Genomic DNA, 19,763 nt, shown 5'->3' on the forward strand with positions numbered 1-19,763 from the left:
GGTGTGGATGGCCTGTATCTGGCATTTAGACACAAGTAATATATTCAATAAATATATATAAAGTACCTGTCGTTCTTTGTTTATTTTTCAGGTTTGACTCAGAAGGACAAGCCTTAGATGGTGTTTCCATCTCTGATCTAAAGAGTGGAGGAACAGGAGGGAGCAACACCAACTGGAAAACTTTATATGAGGTTAAATCAGAGAACCTGGGCCATGGTGACAAGGTATCCCACATTCCTAACTTTCTTCACAAAAGCACATAAAGTTTGCAAAAGAATGAGTTTTCAAACCTGATTTCTGGTACTAGCTGTCAGACATTCATTCAGAGCTATGATTCTTAACCAGTGCTCTGACCAGAGGATTACGTGACGGTGGAGAATCACTGCCAGGGTGAGGGAGCCATGCCTCCGTGTATATCTCACATCTTTTTTTTTTTTTTAAGATTTTTTATTTATTTATTTGACAGAGAGAGAGACAGCGAGAGCAGGAGCACAAGCAGGGGGAGTGGGAGAGGGAGAAGCAGGCTTCCCGCCGAGCAGGGAGCCCAATGTGGGACTCGATCCCAGGACCCTGGGATCATGACCTGAGCCGAAGGCAGACGCTTAACGACTGAGCCACCCAGGCGCCCCATCTCTCACGTATCTTGAGGCAAAAAAAATGTTATGAACTCTGACTTAGAGAGTTGTTTAATTCTTAGAGGTAATGACTTCGGGTCCATATTTATTTTTGCTGATTGTTCCTGCAAATCGAAATGCCCACATACCAAGAAGATGCGTTTTGAGGTTAGAGCCAACACTGAGCATTAACGAGGCTCCGTGTCAGACATCAGGCAGTTCACGTGGGCCTCCACTGGCTGCACAATACTAACCTCTCATGGGCCAAGCGTTTGCCACTATTCTCCGACAGGAACTGGCTCTCGTATTTGACTTTAGTTGCAGCTTCCTTTCAATGTTTGTATGTAATGACGCTCTTCCCGTCTTTTTTTTTTTTTAAGATTTTATTTATTTATTTGACAGAGAGAGAGACACAGCGAGAGAGGGAACACAAGCAGGGGAAGTGGGAGAGGGAGAAGCAGGCTTCCCGCAGCGCAGGGAGCCCGATGTGGGGCTCGATCCCAGGACCCTGGGACCATGACCTGAGCCGAAGGCAGACACTTAACGACTGAGCCACCCAGGCACCCCTTCCCGTCTTGATCTAAACCTGTATTCTGCCAGCAGTTCAACATTTAAGTCATTTATTTCTCATTTATGCTCCCCAAACACAATTCCTACTTTTATTATTTTCATACTATATAACATAGTTTTTATTCTTTACTGTCTCATTTCACTGTACTCCCTTATCATACATCATTGTCATCGGCGGCATCTTATGATGCTGTCATACAGCATCTTGAGAATTAAACATTAGATCTGTGTTGTCCTGGTCAGAGGAGCAGCCATTCTTCAGTTTCTCTTGACACCCAGTGTCCCTCTTAGATCTAAAGTATGTAATAAGAAATCAGGCCTGGGGGCACCTGCCTCACTCACTTGGAAGAGTACGTGACTCTTGGATCTCAGGGTTGTGAGTTCGAGCCCCTCGTTGGGTGTAGAGATTACTTAAAAATAAATAAATTTTTAAAAAAAGAAAAGAGGGCACCTGGGTGGCTCAGTTGGTTAAGCAACTGCCTTCAGCTCAGGTCATGATCCTAGAGTCCCGGGATCGAGTCCCGCATCGGGCTCCCTGCTCAGCGGGGAGTCTGCTTCTCCCTCTGACCCTCTTCCCTCTCGTGCTCTCTGTCTCTCATTCTCTCTCTCTCAAATAAATAAATAAAATCTTTAAAAAAATAAATAAAATTAAATTAAAAAAAAAGAAATCAGGCCTGGAGAGCACCTGTTTGCACCCAAACTTTAAAGTCATGCATTGAATCTGGATCTTACCTAGAAATACAGAAAAACTCAATAGGCATTCTCCTAGGAGACTTTCTCCTAGGGTGTAACCTCTGTACCCACTGTGGGGCTCAAATGCACAACCCCGAGATCAAGAGTCGCATGCTCTCCTGACTGAGCCAGCCAGGCGCCCCGAGAGTTACTTTCTTGGAGCCTTCTAGATTGAGGCCTCACTCAGTCTCTTTAAACATTCACATTATTGTTTGGCCTTTTTTTGGTCTGAGACATTGGGAAGCCCTGGAGGTTGCCGACCTGGCTCTGAATTCGGAGTACACCCAGAGGGAACTGTTCACCCCCCAAAATTATTCACTCTGTATCCTCTCTGTGAGAGGTAAAAAGCAAAACAAATAGGGACAACATAAAGCAGGAGCACATGACATAGTCCTTGCTACATTGACCTCGGTGGCGTCCCTGCGTCGACGGCGTAGGCCAGGGTTGGCAAGCAGCTCATGCGTGCGTTGGCGACAGAGACAGTGACTGGCTTGCAGAGCCTAAAATATTTCCTGTCTGGCTTTCTACAAAGTTTGCCACCGTGGCCTAGATAAAGATGTAGGGGACTGTAGGCCCCGGAAATCACTGCTGCTGTTGTACCTGTGGCAGGGCAGCTGGCCACCGCTGCGCTGGGTTCGCCCGCATTCGCCTGTGTTTCCTCCGTCGGTTACCTTGGGAGAGTCAGAGGAACCGGAGGAACAAATCTTGTCTCTTGAAGTTTTTGTCTTTCATAGCGTCTTTTTCTGTTGTTTTGTTTTTTTTTTTTAAAGATTTTATTTATTTGACAGAGAGAGGCACAGCGAGAGAGGGAACACAAGCAGGGGGAGTGGGAGAGGGAGAAGCAGGCTTCCCGCCGAGCAGGGAGCCCGATGCGGGGCTCGATCCCAGGACCCTGGGATCATGACCTGAGCCGAAGGCAGACGCTTAACGACTGAGCCACCCAGGCGCCCCGCGTCTTTTTCTGTTTTTAATTAATCAATTTGGTCTAATTTAGAATTCGCTTTCATTGTTAAGGGATAATACCCTTTAGAACTTAATTTATTATCTTTGTAGGTTTTGGAGTCAGCACAAGTGATTTCAAAAGCTATAGCAGAAATTACTCCCTCTAAAGCCAGTGGGATCTTAGGGATTCGTGTATGTAAACACTGAGCGCTTACATGTAAGGGCAAGCTGTGGGCGGCCTCAGAGTCCCGTCTCGAACGTAGGCCTTGTGTTCTAGATCTCATGGCACTCTTTTCTCCCGAAGGCCGACTACTTTAGCTCTGTGGCGACCGTCGTGTATCTTCGCAAGGAGAACTGTATGTATCAGGCCTGCCCAACTCAGGACTGCAATAAGAAAGTGATTGACCAACAGAATGGATTATACCGCTGTGAAAAGTGTGACAGTGAATTTCCCAGCTTCAAGTACCGCATGATCCTGTCAGTAAGTAGAATGGGTAGATGGGAAGTACTGTGCTGTCTCCTGAGTCCCTGCCAAGAGCCAGGCCCTGTAGAGACAACAGCAAAAATAAGATGGCTGGGGGTAGGAAGCCTGCAGATGAGTAAGTGCTAAAGAGCTTCTTACTGTCCGTTCTCCTACTAAGAGCTTTTTTTCATACCAGAAAGTTGCATTTAGATACGCAGCTGATGGCGGTTGCTGTGCGTGTAGTACAATGCAGAATCGCTGATGCTCTTCTGCTAACTGGTATGAAGACAAATTAATGTGCAATGGCATTTCTGGAGAGCAGTAATTATACAGCCAGTGCCTATATTTAGTTATTTTTCTTGTAGATAATCTGTTCCTCTTAGCCTTTGTAGAGCTGACTTCTCAGGAATGTGACTGCATGCTGATGCGGGACTGTGGCTTTTTTGCATTGTAAGAATTGTTTCTGCTTTAAAAACCTTTAAAGTGGAGGGTGTCCTTTAAAAAAAAAAACCATAATACTAAATGATAATAGGTATTCTTGCATTTTTCTAGAAGGTGATTTGGCAGTAATATATCAGGAGACTTAAAAATGTTTATATTTTCTGGCACATTAAACACTTGGAGGGAATTTCTTCTAAGAAATCATCAGAGATGTTTACAGCTCTGTAAAGTTATTTCTTACTCTGTTATTTTGAAAACTTTGATACAACTTAAAATTCCTTAATATTTTATTGGTTAATTCCTTTATTATATATCTGTAATGTGGAATACTGTGAAGGCATCAGAATCTGCCAATCATTTGACAGTTTTCTACAGTTAAAATATTTGAAAATGACATGAATATATGTTCAGGTTTATTAATTGAAACGGCAAATTTTAAATGGAGTGTTTGATATAGTCTTGAAGTATGTACACACACACAAAACAGACCTAGAGGACAAATACCAGAGTGTTGATTGAGGTTATTTCTGGTTGATTTCTAGTTTCTTCTGCATTTTCCTTTTTTTTCCCACTTGTAATAGCAAATTTAAAGTAAATGAATTAATTAAAAATATTTTTAGATAAAAAATAAAGGATTTTACTTATCATTTCTATATTCTAATTGCCCCTTAAAATGTTAGCTCACAAAAACTAATGATGTAATGTATGATGATTAACATAACATAAAAAAAATTTGGAAAAAAAATGTTAGTTCAGCAGGAAAGTTCTACATTTCTACATTTAAGCTTCCTATTTTTACAGAAAATAAACATAAACTTAACTTCATCGAACTAGGATGGAGAAAATTGTTTATTTTTTTTAATTAAAAAAATTTTTTTTAATTTAAATTTTATTTATTTATTTGACACAGAGAGAGAGAGACAGCTAGAGAGGGAACACAAGCAGGGGGAGCAGGAAAGGGAGAAGCAGGTTCCTGGCTGAGCAGGGAGCCCGATGTGGGGCTCCATCCCAGGATCCTGGGATCATGACCTGAGCTGAAGGCAGACGCTTAACGACTGAGCCACCCAGGCGCCCTGAAAAAATTGTTTTAGATGGTTTATCAGCCTTTCTGTGAAACTCGTAAATAGGAATCCCAGCACACTGGTTTCACGAGATGATGTCTCCATTGTCACCCTCCTCAGCTCTTTGCCTCTAGGAATAGCATGAGGTAAACATACTGTAGGTGTGAACCCTAGTGTGTGATATATTCTCTCATATATGTGAGTGTTTTTAACTTTTCTTGTCCCCTATTTTTTCATCATAACTTTTGATATTAAACCTCCATGTATATGCCAAGCAAATATGTAGAATCATCAAATGCTACCTTAAAAAAAAAAAAAAAACCTTTGCTTTCTTATATGTACTAAGACTTTTACTTTAGCAGGTGGATTCTGTGTGATCGACTTTCTTCCCTGACTCTCCCCTGTTTAATTTTACATTGTCCAAGTGGAGACACTTGATTGCTCATTTCTGTTGCTAGTTAAGTTTGGCAGCTGGATGAAGGCCCTTAAGCTCAAGCTTTTAAATAGTCTGGGATGTTCAGCAGTGAATGGAACTAGTCTTATGGAACTAGTGACTTAAGGATGTAGAGTTTGAAATGCAGAGAACCTGCTGTCACTCTTTGGAGGCTCATTCAAAACCTTGAGTCCAAAGGGCATTGCAGCTGGAGGGGAACCTAGTCTGGTGTACCTGGATTCTGTGTCTGAAGGAGAGGTGAGTTGGGTTGTTATCTCCACTGAGATCTGAAATCACATGTCCATGGCATATTGTGTTCCTCCTGTGATCCAGACTTACATTTTAAACTTCTTTCTGCAGTATTTTCCTCTTTTGAAAGAATATAGCATACATAGTGGTAATGGTTTTTTCCTTGGGAATTATTTTAATGAATGGAAAAAGTTAATCTTCCGGTCTCTGAGTATGTCTTCCTTTTATTATTTCTTGGCTGAATTAATATATAGTGTGTTTTTCAGGTAAATATTGCTGATTTTCAAGAGAATCAGTGGGTCACTTGTTTCCAAGAGTCTGCAGAGACCATCATTGGACAAAACACTGCTTATCTTGGGGAGTTAAAAGAGAAGGTTGGCCTCATCTTTTATTATTACTGTAACAGTTGCCAATAACACCCTTTTTTTTGCTCTTTAATTTTTTTCAACTTCTTTGGGTTGTTGTATATAGTTTCTCAGTCTGATGATGATTTAAGAGCTCATCTGATTCTGTCAAATTTTGTCCACCTTGGGTGTACTAACAATGAGTAATCAAGTAATGTATAAAAAAGTGCTTTATGGGCGCCTGGCTGGCTCTTTCGGTAGAGCGTGCAGCTCTTGATCTCAGGGTTGTGAGTTTAAGCTCCACATTGGGTGTGGAGCCTCCTTAAAAAAAAAAAAAAATGCTTTAAAAACAGCACTTTACAAGTATAAAACATTCACTTCTGTTACCGTTAGCACACTAAAGTTGATGTGCCTACAATCACTTGAGATCTGGAAGGTATCTTCTGAAGTAACCTGAGGTACAGATGTGCCCTTTTAACATAATAAACACCTTCCTGAAAAGTTGAGTCAAATCCTGGTTTAAATTCACATATAAGGTACTTGCTACTCCAGGTCTTCAGATGCAGTTCTTACAAAGTAACTTTCTTTCCTAAGGTAACTTTATCCATTTCATTTTTATAAATTTGTATTTTAGTATATTAGGTTTATTTAATGTAGGGAATAGATTACTGATTTTGCTAAATGTAGGAAAGATACTCAGATAAAATGTGTAAAGATGGGGGCACCTGGGTGGCTCAGTTGGTTAAGCGTCTGCCTTTGGCTCAGGTCATGATCCCAGGGTCCTGGGATGGAGTCCTGCATTGGGCTCCCTGCTCAGTGGGGAGTCTGCTTCTCCCTCTGCCTTTGTCCCTCTCCCCCACTCATGCTCTCTCTCTCAAATAAATAAAATCGTTTAAAAAAAATGTGTAAAGATGACCAATGAAAGCTGTGTTTTCTGGGCCACACAAATTAGCATCTCTCTATAGATTTTTCCACTTTTCCTCCAAATTGCTTAGAAAATTTCTAAATAAACCACTAAGGAAACACGTGCGCGCGCACACACACACACACACACACACACACACACCCTCCCCCCCCCCCAAGAAAAAAAAGATTTGTCATTGGTTTGGTGTGTTTGTCTTATTCTTCCCTGTCTTCAGTTTGTCCATTTGGCTCCCCCCCTCCCCCAGCACACACCTTTTTAAAATTGTTTGTGAGATCTCTGAAAATAATGCCAACAAGCCCCTTTTATAAAAGAACTGGAATTGACTTTAAAGTATGATGGTATCTTTCATCTGTTTTGCCTGGTTCTTTATTTTCATATCAGATTTTAAGGCTCGAGGCAGCTTTTCAGGGTTTTTTGTTTTTTGTTTTTTTGAAGATTTTATTTATTTATTTACTTATTTATTTATTTATTTATTTATTAGCGCGCACGAGAGAGAAATAGCATGAGAGGGGAGAGGGTCAGAGGGAGAAGCAGACTCCCCGCCGAGCTGGGAGCCCGATGTGGGACTCGATCCCAGGACTCCGGGATCATGACCTGAGCCGAAGGCAGTCGCTTAACCAACTGAGCCACCCAGGCGCCCTTTTTCAGGGTTTTTTATGAGCTTATTACATTTCACTGTTTTTACCGCTGGTGAATGAGGATATATAGAAACTCTTCCCTCAGGAACCATGATATTCTTGGAGTACATGCTCCATGGTTTCTCTTATCTTGAAGAATAATGGCAACTAGTATAATTTTCTTAAGGTTTAACACATTGTTTTATTTACATACCTGAAAGCCCAGAGGACTTTGTGTGTATATGGAAGTAACTTTTATACAAGAGTTCTGTGTAACAAAACCATTTTCATGTTCCATGTGGTTTGAAAAGATAATATTGACTGACACGAACTATTAATTTTATATAAAGTTACTGGAAATTTTATGCATATTTATATAAAATGTTTTCTCTGATTCCTTTCTGCTTACCAGACTTTTTTTTTTTTAATAAAAAAGCTTAATTAGTGGGGCGCCTGGCTGCCTCAGTCTATGGAACATGTGACTTTTGATATCAGGGTCATGTATTTGAGCCCCACACTGGGTGTAGAGATTACTTTAAAAAAAAAAAAAACTAAAAGAAAAGCTTAAATAGGGATGCCTGGGTGGCTCAGTCATTAAGCGTCTGCCTTCGGCTCAGATCATGATCCCGAGGTCCTGGGATCAAGCCCTGCGTCTGGCTCTATGCTCCGCGGGGAGCCTGCTTCTCCCTCTCCCTCTGCTTCTCCCTCTCCCTCTGCTTCTCCCTCTCCTTTTGCTCTCTTTCTGTCTGTGTCAAATAAAGTCTTTAAAAAAAAAAAAAAAGCTTAAATAGTGTTTGAGGGACAAGACAAAGAGGGAGAGAACTGTGCTTTTCAAACTTTCCCTAATCTTTACCCACTTCACCTGCCTTCTTCACTTGCTCACAAATAACTGTAAATGCAGAGACTAAAACAGTATGAAAACTTGAACTTTTTTCTGACTATTTCTTCCCTCAATTCTTTTTATTTTTTAAGACTTTATTTTTTTAAGTTTTTTTTTTTTTAAGATTTTATTTGTCAGAGCGCGCAAAAGCAGAGGGGGAGTGGCAGGCAGAGGGAGAAGCAGGCTCCCCACTGAACAGGGGTCCTGACATGGGGCTCGATCCCAGGACCCCAAGATCATGACCTGAGCCAAAGACAGACATTTAACCAACTGAGCCACCCAGGCGGTCCCTTTAAGATTTTATTTTTAAGTAAATCTCTACATCCAACATGGGGCTCAAATTCATAACCCTGAGATTCCATCACAAACTTTTGAAGTTTAGAAATGTGTTTCTAAGAGTGGTTTAATTTTATTATTATTATTATTATGGTGAAATATGCATAACATAAAATTTACCATTTTAACCATTGTTACGTTCAGTACACTCATTAGGTACTAATTCTCCATTTCCCCTTCCTCTGGCCCTGGCAACCATTCTACTTTCTGTCTCTGTGAATTTGACTACTATAGGTAGAGTATTTTAGTTTATTAATAAAATTCTACCTAAACAGTTTTTTTTTTAAGATTTTATTTATTTATTTGACAGAGAGAGACATAGCGAGAGAGGGAACACAAGCGGGGGAGTGGGAGAGGGAAGCAGAGCTCCTGTGGAGCAGGGAGCCCGATGGAGGGCTCAATCCCAGGACCCTGGGATCATGACCTGAGCCGAAGGCAGACGCTTAACGACTGAGCCACCCAGGCGCCCTTCTACCTAAACAGTTTTATGTAATGAAATGTCACCTATAGATTAGTCATTCCTAAGTAATTTAAACCACTGGGGGTAAAAAAATTTTGAGATTTTTCGCAAAAGTCTTTTTAAAAATGTTTTTTTCTTGGGGTGCCTGGGTGGTTCAGTGGGTTGAATGTCTGTCTTCGGCTCGGGTTATGATCCCCGGGCCCTGGGATAGAGCCCCACCTTGGGCTCCCTGCTCAGGGGGGAGTCTGTCTCTCCCTCTCCCTCTGCCGCTCCCTCTGCTTGTGCTCTCTCTCAAATAAATAAATAAAATCTTAAAAAATAAAAAATTCAGAAAAAATAAAGATTTTATTTTTAAGTAATCCCTACACCCAATGTGGGGCTTGAACCTACAACCCCAAAATACAGAGTCATATGCTCTTCTGACTGAGCCAGCCAGGTGCCCCTTCAAAAAAAATTTTTTTTTTTTTTAAGATTTTATTTATTTATTTGGCAGAGCACAAGCAGGGGGAGCGGCAGGCAGAGGCAGAGGCAGAAGCAGAAGCAGGTTCCCCGTGGAGCAGGGAGCCCGATGCGGGGCTCCATCCCAGGACCCTAGGATCATGACCTGAGCCAAAGGCAGATGCTTAACCAGCTGAGCCACCCAGGCGCCCCGCCCCTTCAAAAATCTTAATGGGTATTTTCAAATGGTCTGGTAGCTTCCATGCCTAAAGTTTTAACGTTTGTTTTTGCAGAATGAGCAAGCATTTGAGGAAGTTTTCCAGAATGCCAACTTCCGATCTTTCACATTCAGGATCAGGGTGAAACTAGAGACCTACAATGTAAGTGGGGTCACCTGGGATGGGAAGCTACTGTTTGTCACCCACAGCAAGAGTCTGGTGGCAGCTGTCACTTGATTGTGTACTGTGTGCCAGACCCAGGGCTAAGCTCCCTGGATCTTCCCAGCGCTGAGGAAACAAAGTTAGAGAGGTTGAGTGTTCTATCTAGTGTTGAACATCTAGAGGGAAATGCTGCGTGTTCTCTTCAGTTACAACCTAGGGGTTTTTTTGTTGGTGTACTGACAAAGAATGGTAAGGTGTTTAGCGGACTCACTTCCATGAGGTTTAGGCCCTGAGGTTGGTATGTGAAACAAAGACCACACATAGTTAAAATTACCTTGAAAATTCCTTTAAGTTGCCTATAACATCATATAATTGGATAGTCCTACTATAACAGCATTTATTGAGCACTTACTATCTGCCAGTTACTCTTCTACACCCTTTATTTTACATCTAGTATCTCACTTGATCCTGGCAGTAACCCACATGTAGGAACTACTGTTATCCCCATTTTAGCACTGAAAAATGGAGGCATGCAGAGAATAAGTAATATACATAAGTCATATGCCAGCACACGGCAGAACTAAGATTCCGATCCCAGCTTCAGAGCTTGCTCTTCACCATCCTTATAAATAGGATTACCTCGTCATTACGGAGCGCATGCACACAGAAGTGCTTGAGCCCTGGAACCAGACCGCACCCTTTCTGGGCATCCCGTCATCCTGCCTCTAAAGGGATTGTTGAATCCTGATGAACGAGCGAGGACGGGGAGTTCTCTCTGCTTGTTTCAGGGTTTCCTCACTCTGTTTTATTATTACACCTTAACCCTAGTACCTGCTAGTAGGCAGTGAATGAGGTAGGGAGTCAAATGTCTATGACAGAGTGTCAGAGTGAGGTGGGACCCGGGGACGGTTTGAGGGGTCGTGCAGTGCTCTCATGGTGCGGACAGGGACGGTGAGGTGCAGAGAGCTTGTCTCTTGCAGAGCTGAGATGGCCCCAGACCAGGGATTCCTCCTCTGCTGTGGGCGCTTTTGCTTTCACACCACTCTCAGAACTAGCTGTGTGGCTTCAGGCAAGTCACTTCTCTTCTCTGGGCTCCTGTGTCCCCTTCTGCAGAGAAAATAAATTGACCTAGATCAGCCCGCTACGGTCCATCCCATTTGGAATCTAGGTTTCTGAGAGCTTGGGGGCACGAGGGAAGGATGAAGAGGGGCTCCTGTCCACTCTCCCAGCTCCAGAAGTTCCGAACGTGGCTCTAACTGGTGATTGTTTTCTGTATTGGAGTGACTGAACACTAAGTCCAGCATGCCCTTGTGTTTTCTCCCGCTGGGATCATTGAAACCTCTGAAGCAGAGGGGGTTATCACCACCGCTCTGTGCCGCGGGCTTTCCTCCACTCACAGACTGCTTTTCTCTCCTCAAAGGATGAGTCTCGAATTAAGGCCACCGTGATGGACGTGAAGCCCGTGGACTACAGAGAATATGGCAGAAGGCTGATCATGAACATCAGGAGAAACGCGCTAATGTGAGAAGAGCAGGGCTGATGAGGCAGAAGTTTGAAGAGGCAGAGCTGAAATGGAACCGATTCCTTCCCCCCACCCCGTGTGACATTTCCACGTGAGCTGTGCAGCCAGAGAGCCGCTCTGCGGCGGCCGAAGCGCTTTCCTCCCTTGGGCGCCTCTCGGAGCCCATCGTACCCTATTTGGTGAAGCAAAACGGGCTCCGACGGCTCTGGTGTGAACTGTCCGTCCCAGCGGGTCGGCGGCAGGTAATGTAGTGCCGGCCACTCCCTCTGTCTTGAGGCTTTTGTCCGTTTATTAAGATTTCATTATCTTCAAGCAGGAATTATGGCACAAGTAATTGACCCTAACTCTGCAGACAGTGAAAGAAATTATGTAATGAGGGTTTCCGCCTCTCCCGTGGCGACACCCTCACGACTTGGGCTCCCTCTCGGGAGGGGGAGCCGAGAAGCGGGTGTGCGGAGCCTCTACTGCAGTGCGAGCGTGTCTTTCTGGAATTCGAAGGCTCGCTCTCTCGGGAGGGGCAAAGAGTCGTTACGGCCTGGAATGGCACTAGGGTAGAATTATTAATCAAAGACGGATCTTTTATATCTGAAGAATATCCCTCCTTCAGGGTTTCATAGACTGAGTCAGTGGGTCTGATATTCATCAGAATTGTCTCTTCTGAGGAAAGCTGATAAGCATGGACTTGCTGTCCCCCAGGGACATCCCAGCAACTACAAAGCATTGCTTTAGTTTTCACTTCAATTAATGTTGCATTTGGTTTGGCGAATGCGCGCTTTTTCTACCTGTACGTATTTCTTACACTTGTATGTTTCATTTCATGATTAAAGCTATGTTAAATAGAAGGGATTTCGAAGGAGAGGCCCTTTGTTTCCCCTGCTTTGTTTTAATAAACAGAATATTCCCTGCGTGTGAATCCTACTTTCTTTGAATGCAAAGGGTTCTTGTAACTGGAAAGCAATTAATTAGCCTTCATAATAAATGTTCGCTTGGGGGAGATGTTAACTCATTACAGACTCAAAGATGAGTCCAAGGCCTAGAGATCATTCGTCCTAATGTTTGCCACCCTAAAATGCATCTTTAAAAGAATGAAAACACTAAAAACAAAAAGCCATTGTGCTCAAGAATGCTGATGATCTGGCACTTTGGGATTTTATTGATGTTTCCACAGCAGTCGAGCACCAACCAGGCTTTGAAATGTGTACAGTGAGCTAGTAAGAAAACAGTAATTATGCTACTGGGCTTTTCAGTCAGCAAGAGCATGCTTGCTCTGTGTGTTCTAATCATATTAATTATCTATCCAGTTGCCGAGACCCACCACTTGGCATTTGCTGCACATCTCTCCCCGAGCATCCAGGCGGTGTTGCAGTCAGCCTGCAGCGGGAGGACCCGGGTTTTAATCCGTGCAGGGGCGGCATGTGGCGGCCCTTTGTGTAGCTGTAGAGTGATGATGGCCTGGCTGTTTCGTCCTTACCCGTCCTCTCTCAGGAGGGAAGCAGCCAGCTCTAGGCCAGACGACTCCGTTGCTCACAACAGACAGGGTCTTTCTCAGGCTGGCTGATGGTTTGGACACATTCCAGTCTCAGGCGATGGTCATTGGGCGGCACTCGCTTCTTGGGCTGAGGCCTCAACCATTTTTATGGAAGCTCTTTTCTGCCTGACCTTGCTTATCAAGCACTGACTGGAAAATTACAGTCATCACAATTCCGGATTGACAAATTGAGGGTTGGGAGTGGTCATCTAGCTTTCAGCCCAGTAACCAGTCTCACATCTACTCCTCCCGGCATTCCATTCGTTCACGCTCGCGACGGCTCTTCCTCGTGGAGAGCGTGTTGCCCTGACACATCTCGGGACCACTGCGCTGGCGCCGGCGCCGGGTGTTCTCAGTGACCACGTGCGGAGACTGGGGCGGGGCGGCTCCCTGGAGGGAGGCTGTGGAGCAGATTTCCCTCCTGAAATCAGATCAGTGGTGGAGGAGCATCAGAAGTCGGCGCCACTGTTAGGCATTTAAGAGATTTAGGTCCCTGAGGATGGCCTAAATAGATCCTGGCCCACGGTTCTTGGAATTCTCTTGGATGTGGTTTACCTCAAAAGGCTGTTCATGTTGTTCTATTTCTCATCTTTCACTTTGAGATCAATGTTTATTCTGCGTACAACATGACATCAGCGTTAAGCAATTAGGAAAAAAAATCTAATCATTTTGCCTTCATTTTAAATGGTTCTTGGAGTTCCTCCAGTCTCATTGTGAAAGAGGCAAGAAAAAAAAATAAAAGGGCAATAATCTGATTTCTGTCCATATTTTCAGTGTTTTATGCTTTCCATTAAAGCCTTGCTAATCTCTCGTGTGCCGATCTCTTTTGAACTGCAGGGTCAAAAATTTCCCCCTCCCCCACTTTTTTTTCCTGAGTGGCCTGTCTTGGAAAAGTATAAATAATATTGATCATGGTATTTAATACACTAATGAAACCCGTGGTTATTGACCACATAATTAATATACTGTCTAAAAGTGAAGTTTGGCAGTCCAGTGTATAAAGGTTTATATTGACTTGTGTTTCTTTGGCAATATGCCTTCTAAGGTTTTATTTATAGAAAGTGAAACAGGTTGTCAAGTCTCCTTTCCTTTTCACTTGTTAGAAGGCCACTGCTCCCCTAGTAAATTGAATGTTTCCTTATCTCAGAGGAGTTCTACCCCACCCCCCACCACCATAAAATGTGATTTGTTAGCTCTTAGTCTTATAATCCACTCTTGGTAGAGTTCTGGCTTTTATGAACACTTTTGGAAATAATTAGCTTTTCTCAAAAAGGATAGAATTTAAATGTTTTCATTTGTTGAAAAAACCTCAACTAAGTATATTTGTTACTAAGCTAATGAGTATCGTTAGTGTCTGTTGAGAAGGAAAGGAATAGGGTCTCTTTGGCCCATTGATTATCTCTTATATAAGGAATCCATGTTGGTTGTAGAAAAATAATCCACAGATAAGGAAAAACAAAATTATCCATAATCCCACAAATCAGCAGTAACCACTTGTAGAGCTGAGTTTTCTATGCATACATGCATATAAATGTGGTTTTAATTGAAATAGGATTATACTATTCTGCAACACTGCTCCTAGCACTCCAGGATGGACATCTTTTCTATTTCAATAAAAGTAGATCTGCATAATTTTAATTGGTATTTGGCTATATGGATGTATACATCTATTGAGCCAATTCACTTGCTGGATGTTTATACTCCAACTATTTTTAAATTTTATTTTTCTTAAGATATAATTGGCATATAACATGGTGTTCGCTTTAGAGTTACATATGCTTCCTGATTGTTCTCATAAACCCAGTATCTGATGGGCAGGAACATACATCCTTTGTGGTGCTGTGAAAATGTCTGCTTTCTCTACTTGTGTTAGCTTTTCTGATGGCTTTCTCCGTGCCTTAGTCCGGTGATGCCTCCTCTCACTCTGTGTGCCATCAGAGGCTGGCAAGTGATTTGAGCAGGCCCTGGAATCCTCTGGAGCAATAGCAGGTAGGTGAATGTAGGAAGGAGAGGGGAGGGGAAGGCTGCGGAGCCATCGATGGCCCCGCCCTACCTACCACCGTCGGGGCTGTGGCTCTAAAGCGGCCGAGATCCTCCAGTTCTCTGCTAGCAGGTGTGGCAGGAATGGCCTCTTGAGAACACATTTGACTCACTTTACAAATCAGTATATGCCAATGATTCTTCATTCAAAACTATTACTTAATGATTATTAGGGCTTTTAATTATATTTGTGATGGCGGCTTTGTTGTTGAGAAGAGTATGGGGCACTTGTCTCCTTTGATTGCCTATTCTGCCCTCCTTGTAAGTGATTTCAAATCAAGACGCCTTGTCCCCAAGAACTGTGGTCTATCTGGAGCAAGGCTTGGGGCTAAGTAGTAATATCCCAAGTCAAGTTAAAATTCAGTAAATGGAGGGGCTCCCAGCTGGCTCAGTCAGTCGGAGAAGCGTGTGACTCTTGATCTCGGGGCTGCAGGTTCGAGCTCCACAGATATTCATTCCTTAAGGAAATAAAACAGTATATCAGTAAACGGAGAGATCCCCGGAGACTGGAGTCTTCAGGAAAGATTTCACAGAGTTGAGTGATTGGAGCCTCACAAATTGTAGCCTTCCTTTCGATCAGGGGCCGTCTGATCTCTATGGAAGAGCACGTGCCGCAGCTGGTAAGGGCCGTGTGTTCCGTGTTGCTGCACGTGAGACTGTGTAGACACCATGAACGGCAGACGACACCAAAGGGAACGGAGTCCCTTCTGCAAATAATGTCTGACCACGCTGGGGGAAGGGGGCTTAACTTACAGCTTCTATTGCCAGATCCCTCACTCTTGCTTGGGCCTGACCTGAGCGTTTGTGACTTGCCAGCAACCTGTGGGTGTGCTCGAGACCTTGAACCTGGCCATTTTTAACAGCCTCTCGGCTTTGCCAGGCCTCTTGATGACCATCCCCTGGCACCCCCTACTTCGGAGCTGTTGATAAATCTCAAAAATGTATAATTTTCAAGAAAACAGTCCTTTTTCCAGCCTTGACTACAGACCACGTGAAAAACTGAGTCCCACCTTGCCTCGTGAGAAATATTAAATCCAGCTCAAAAGTAATCGTGTAAACTTTCCATAATTGTGAGCCGTTCTTACAGACCTGGACCTGCTCCCTGGTGTATTACCCAGTGGGTAATTGGAAGTTTGTGCTGTCATTAAAAGTGACAGCTTCCTCAGATAACATGCTTGGTGCTTGTAAAATGCAGGTAACTCAGCCTATATATAACTTGTGTGTGGTGCCGCTTCCTCGCGGTGGTGAGGTAACCCAGGGGCTGGTGCCCTGGGAAAGCAGGGGAGCTCGCCGCAGGGAGCTGCGGCTTTGTGCTCCTCAATGCCCTGCCCCGAAACGGCGTCAGAACAACCAGGGCTTTTTTAAAAATAAGCCCCAATTGGACTCTCATCTCTCCTCTCACCGGTGACACTGCTGTTGATGTTGAAGTTTATTTATATCTTCAGTCAGCCACGGTGCAGAGGTCATTTCTATTGGCCTAAAATTTTAGAGGCTTATGTGTTTGCCTAGGAAAGCTGATCTCCCCAGCACTCGGGCTTGAAATGCAAGGCCTGTCTTTTGTAGAAGCTTCTCCGTCTCCATAGCACCCCTTCTCCCACCACCACCACCACCACCATTTCCTTCTCCACTATTTTTTAAAAATTTGAATAGCTTTAGAAGGTGCATCCCTGTAAATGAGCTCTCCTCCTGTAATGGGTTCTCTCCAGACAGCAAACCTTCCATAAAGGAGCCACTAATTAAGCAGGAAACGGTTTGTCTTGCTTAGCCACGTTCCGTGAATCCAGCAGTCAATTTAGAAGATAGCAACATCCTTCTTTACAGCTATGATTTTAATAATATTCCTCTGTCTTTCCGCCTGCGGTTGGTGGGGGGGCGGGGGGATTGTCCCTGTCCCTGTCTTGCTCTCCATCTTTAAAAGGAAGATCCCTTTCCGTGGACTTTCCTTTTTATGACAATCCTTATTAAAGTTACTCTTTCAGGATCAAACCCACGCCGAGCCTTCCTGGCTGGAGAGCGGTGCTGTGGGGAAGCGTGTGATTTGCAGTAGAAGCACGCGCGGGCTTTCAGGGAAGATGCCTGTCAGTCAGCTGGGTCTCGGGTGGTGACAGGCTTGAGCAGCTCTCCCCCTGGGTCTGAGGGAGCATGGAGGGTGTGAGCAGGCTTCCCCGGGCCCGGCCCCCCCGTGCCTTCTAACCTTCAGCGCCTGGAGCCAAGTCTCATTTTGCCTGTGTGACTAAATCGCGGGTGGCTAGGAAAAGCAGAGCCCTCTTAATTAGAGAGCCACATTCTTGCGTAGTAGTTGCGTTCCGTTGGTGGTATCATTGTCACGGCAAATTACCAGCTAGGTTAAATATTGAGCTGGTAGTTCTCAAGAGCTTCAATTATTCCCCCCGGCCCCCTCCTCCCCGCACCATCACCTGCTATCCTGCTCTTCCAACTTGATCTTCTGCCAAGCGTTGGCTTTTAAGTGAGGCTTACAGAAGATACACTTTACAGCGGGAGCAATAAATCTGGCTCTGGGCAAGTCATAGGACGCCGAGAACATCTGAATGGGGCGCAACTGTTGCCGGGGGGGCGGGGGGGGCGTGCTGGGTCATCTCACGGGCCGTCTAACTCCAGCCATAAAACTCCTAGGTCGGTCAGTATATCTAGTGGGGGTGTCTAACGTGAAAACCCTGCGTTTGGGCTGCCACAAGAAACACAAAGGAAATAGAAGACCTGGTCCCCTCTCTCTCAATTGTAATCCATGATGGGAGTCCACAAAATGGAAGCACACTTTTTATAAAGAAGCAAAGTAACCCAGAGCAGACCGAGTACATGGTGGGGGAGAGGAGGAAACCCGTCTGGTAGAGGCGAGCGGTCATCGTAAAGGTGAGGACAATGGACTGGCAGGGAGAAGAGAGAGACGCGTGTCCGGGCGAAGGACCAGCCCGCTGCACAGGCACGGGAGGAGGAAAAAAGTGGGCCAGGTGCAGGGGATACCAAGGAAATGAGTTTGGTTCTAGTGGTAGCCTTTTGTAGAGAAATAATAAACGAGATTGCGGAACATCAGGAGTGCAGCCTGGACCGTGATTTTCTGGGAGCTTAAGGCTTAAACCCTGTGGAATGCAGGTCTCAGCGAGTGTCCTTTGTCTTTAATTGACCTTTCAGTCGCTCCTAGAGCGGGGCTTCTTGGCTAAGCAGGGCGGGGGGGAAGATCGCTCCAGCACGGCCTGCTCTGCTTAGCCGACTAAAGAGCTGAGGAAATCCTGCAGGGATGTTATTGGAGTGTTGTACCCTCGATTCCTCACAAGCTTCATGCTGGGCTGCTCATTTTCTCTGGACAAAGATAGACTGGCTCCCTCTCTTGTTGATGGGATGAAAATTCTCTCTTGCATTATGGCTCATGTGATAACTTTGGTGGCGGTGGTGTGGGAATAATGAAGCGTCTCTTAATGGCTCTAGTTAAACCTGGTAATATCACTCCATCAACCTTCAGCCGGCTGTGGGAATCTAACCCAGATTCGCATTCCTAAATGTCTAAAACCCGCCGCTGGCATCTTCAAAGTGCTAAAAGGGCGCCTGTTTCCTGGAGCATATGTATAAGGCAGCGCTCATTTCTTGACTCTAGAATTGTGCCTCCTCCCATTCCAGCTCCCCAGCGCAAGGTCAGTCTCCTTGGGTAAGCTTGGGAAGCCGAAGTTATTTCGGCTACAGCATCCCCCTTGGCAGTCTCGTCGCTGCTGGTTTAATGCCCCCAATGGAAGAGAACTCATTTTATTCTGGACAATGGGGAAATGAATTTGCTGCAGGACCTGCCCGGGTCTAATTAGTCCAGTCCGTGTCGGAGGCGTGTGTGCACGTGTAGGGGGTGTGTGTGCACGCGCGGGTGGCACGTGAACGCTTGTGCCCTTGGCTACAGTAAGGCGTGCTCAGCCCTGGCGCCTGTCCGCGCACGTCGGCCCGCTTCAGTCCCGCGCTCTGGAGAGCTGGTGGGTGTGGCCACCTTACAACCCGCTTGCCTTCCTGCAGACGTCGCAGATTCACCCCCAAATGGAGAAGTAGCCAGGTCAATGCCAAGGCAACTTTTTGGTGCGAATTAGGAAGCAGAGGCCGCAGGCCGAGTCAGAAGGCGGGGAAATGGGGAGGGACTGGGAGACGAGGCATAGGTGGGAACGAGGTCATTTTAACCTAAATTAAATAACGGGAATGACAATTATGAACAGCAACGAGGGCAATGATGGGGCAGCCGGAACTACAAGACCCCGACAATCGGCTCTCCTGGGAAAAGGGGCTCAGGCTCCTCTCCTGGAAGTCCGGGAAGAGGGTCCCTCCAGCCACCAGGGGCGGGGGGCAGGGCCTGCGGCTGCCGGATTTAGACTGGAAGTTAAAATCGCCGGAGCAGGGCGCCTGGGTGGCTCAGCTGGTTAAGCGTCTGCCTTCGGCTCAGGTCATGATCCCGGGATCCTGGGATCCAGTCCCGCGTCGGGCTCCCTGCTGAGCAGGGAGCCTGCTTCTCCCTCTGCCTTTCTCTCTCTCTCTCTCTGTCTCTCATGAATAAATAAATAAATAAATCTTAAAAAAATAAATAAATAAAATCGCCGGAGCAGTTTATAGAAACACCCGAGTGAGCTGTGGCGCACGTTCAGTGCGCAGGATGCAGAGATGATACAGCGTAAATGTTTCAGATGTGCTCAGGGTAATTAGTTTTGAATTACCATGTGCATATTTTAAACATTTAAATGATCATCCCAGGTTTTCGAAAACAGTTTCACACGAATTCGAGTGGCTCCCCCGCCCGCGCGCCCC

General features: G+C 45.0%; 2 protein-coding genes across 5 annotated transcripts in view; one reads left to right on the top strand and one right to left on the bottom strand.

Annotated features, from left to right (window-relative positions):
- RPA1 (replication protein A1) overlaps positions 1-12,312 on the top strand; it is a 76,616-nt gene extending 64,304 nt beyond the window's left edge. For 2 of the 4 annotated variants that reach the window (XM_081806098.1, XM_081806099.1), the window contains exons 13-17: positions 92-224; positions 3,163-3,339; positions 5,772-5,879; positions 9,799-9,885; positions 11,306-12,312. In XM_081806098.1, the coding sequence (XP_081662224.1) occupies positions 92-224; positions 3,163-3,339; positions 5,772-5,879; positions 9,799-9,885; positions 11,306-11,410 (610 nt within the window). In that variant the 3' untranslated portion in view covers positions 11,411-12,312. The remainder of the gene's footprint in view (positions 1-91; positions 225-3,162; positions 3,340-5,771; positions 5,880-9,798; positions 9,886-11,305) is intronic. The other 2 variants (XM_081806100.1, XM_081806101.1) reach the window with 1 other exon arrangement.
- PRPF8 (pre-mRNA processing factor 8) overlaps positions 1-19,763 on the bottom strand; it is a 335,003-nt gene that overhangs the window by 224,451 nt on the left and 90,789 nt on the right. The window lies entirely within an intron of this gene.

Source organism: Leptonychotes weddellii, chromosome 15 (genome assembly GCF_054177405.1).
Source record: "Leptonychotes weddellii isolate Sample4059 chromosome 15, ASM5417740v2, whole genome shotgun sequence".
In the NCBI taxonomy this organism is placed as follows: Eukaryota; Metazoa; Chordata; class Mammalia; order Carnivora; family Phocidae; genus Leptonychotes; species Leptonychotes weddellii.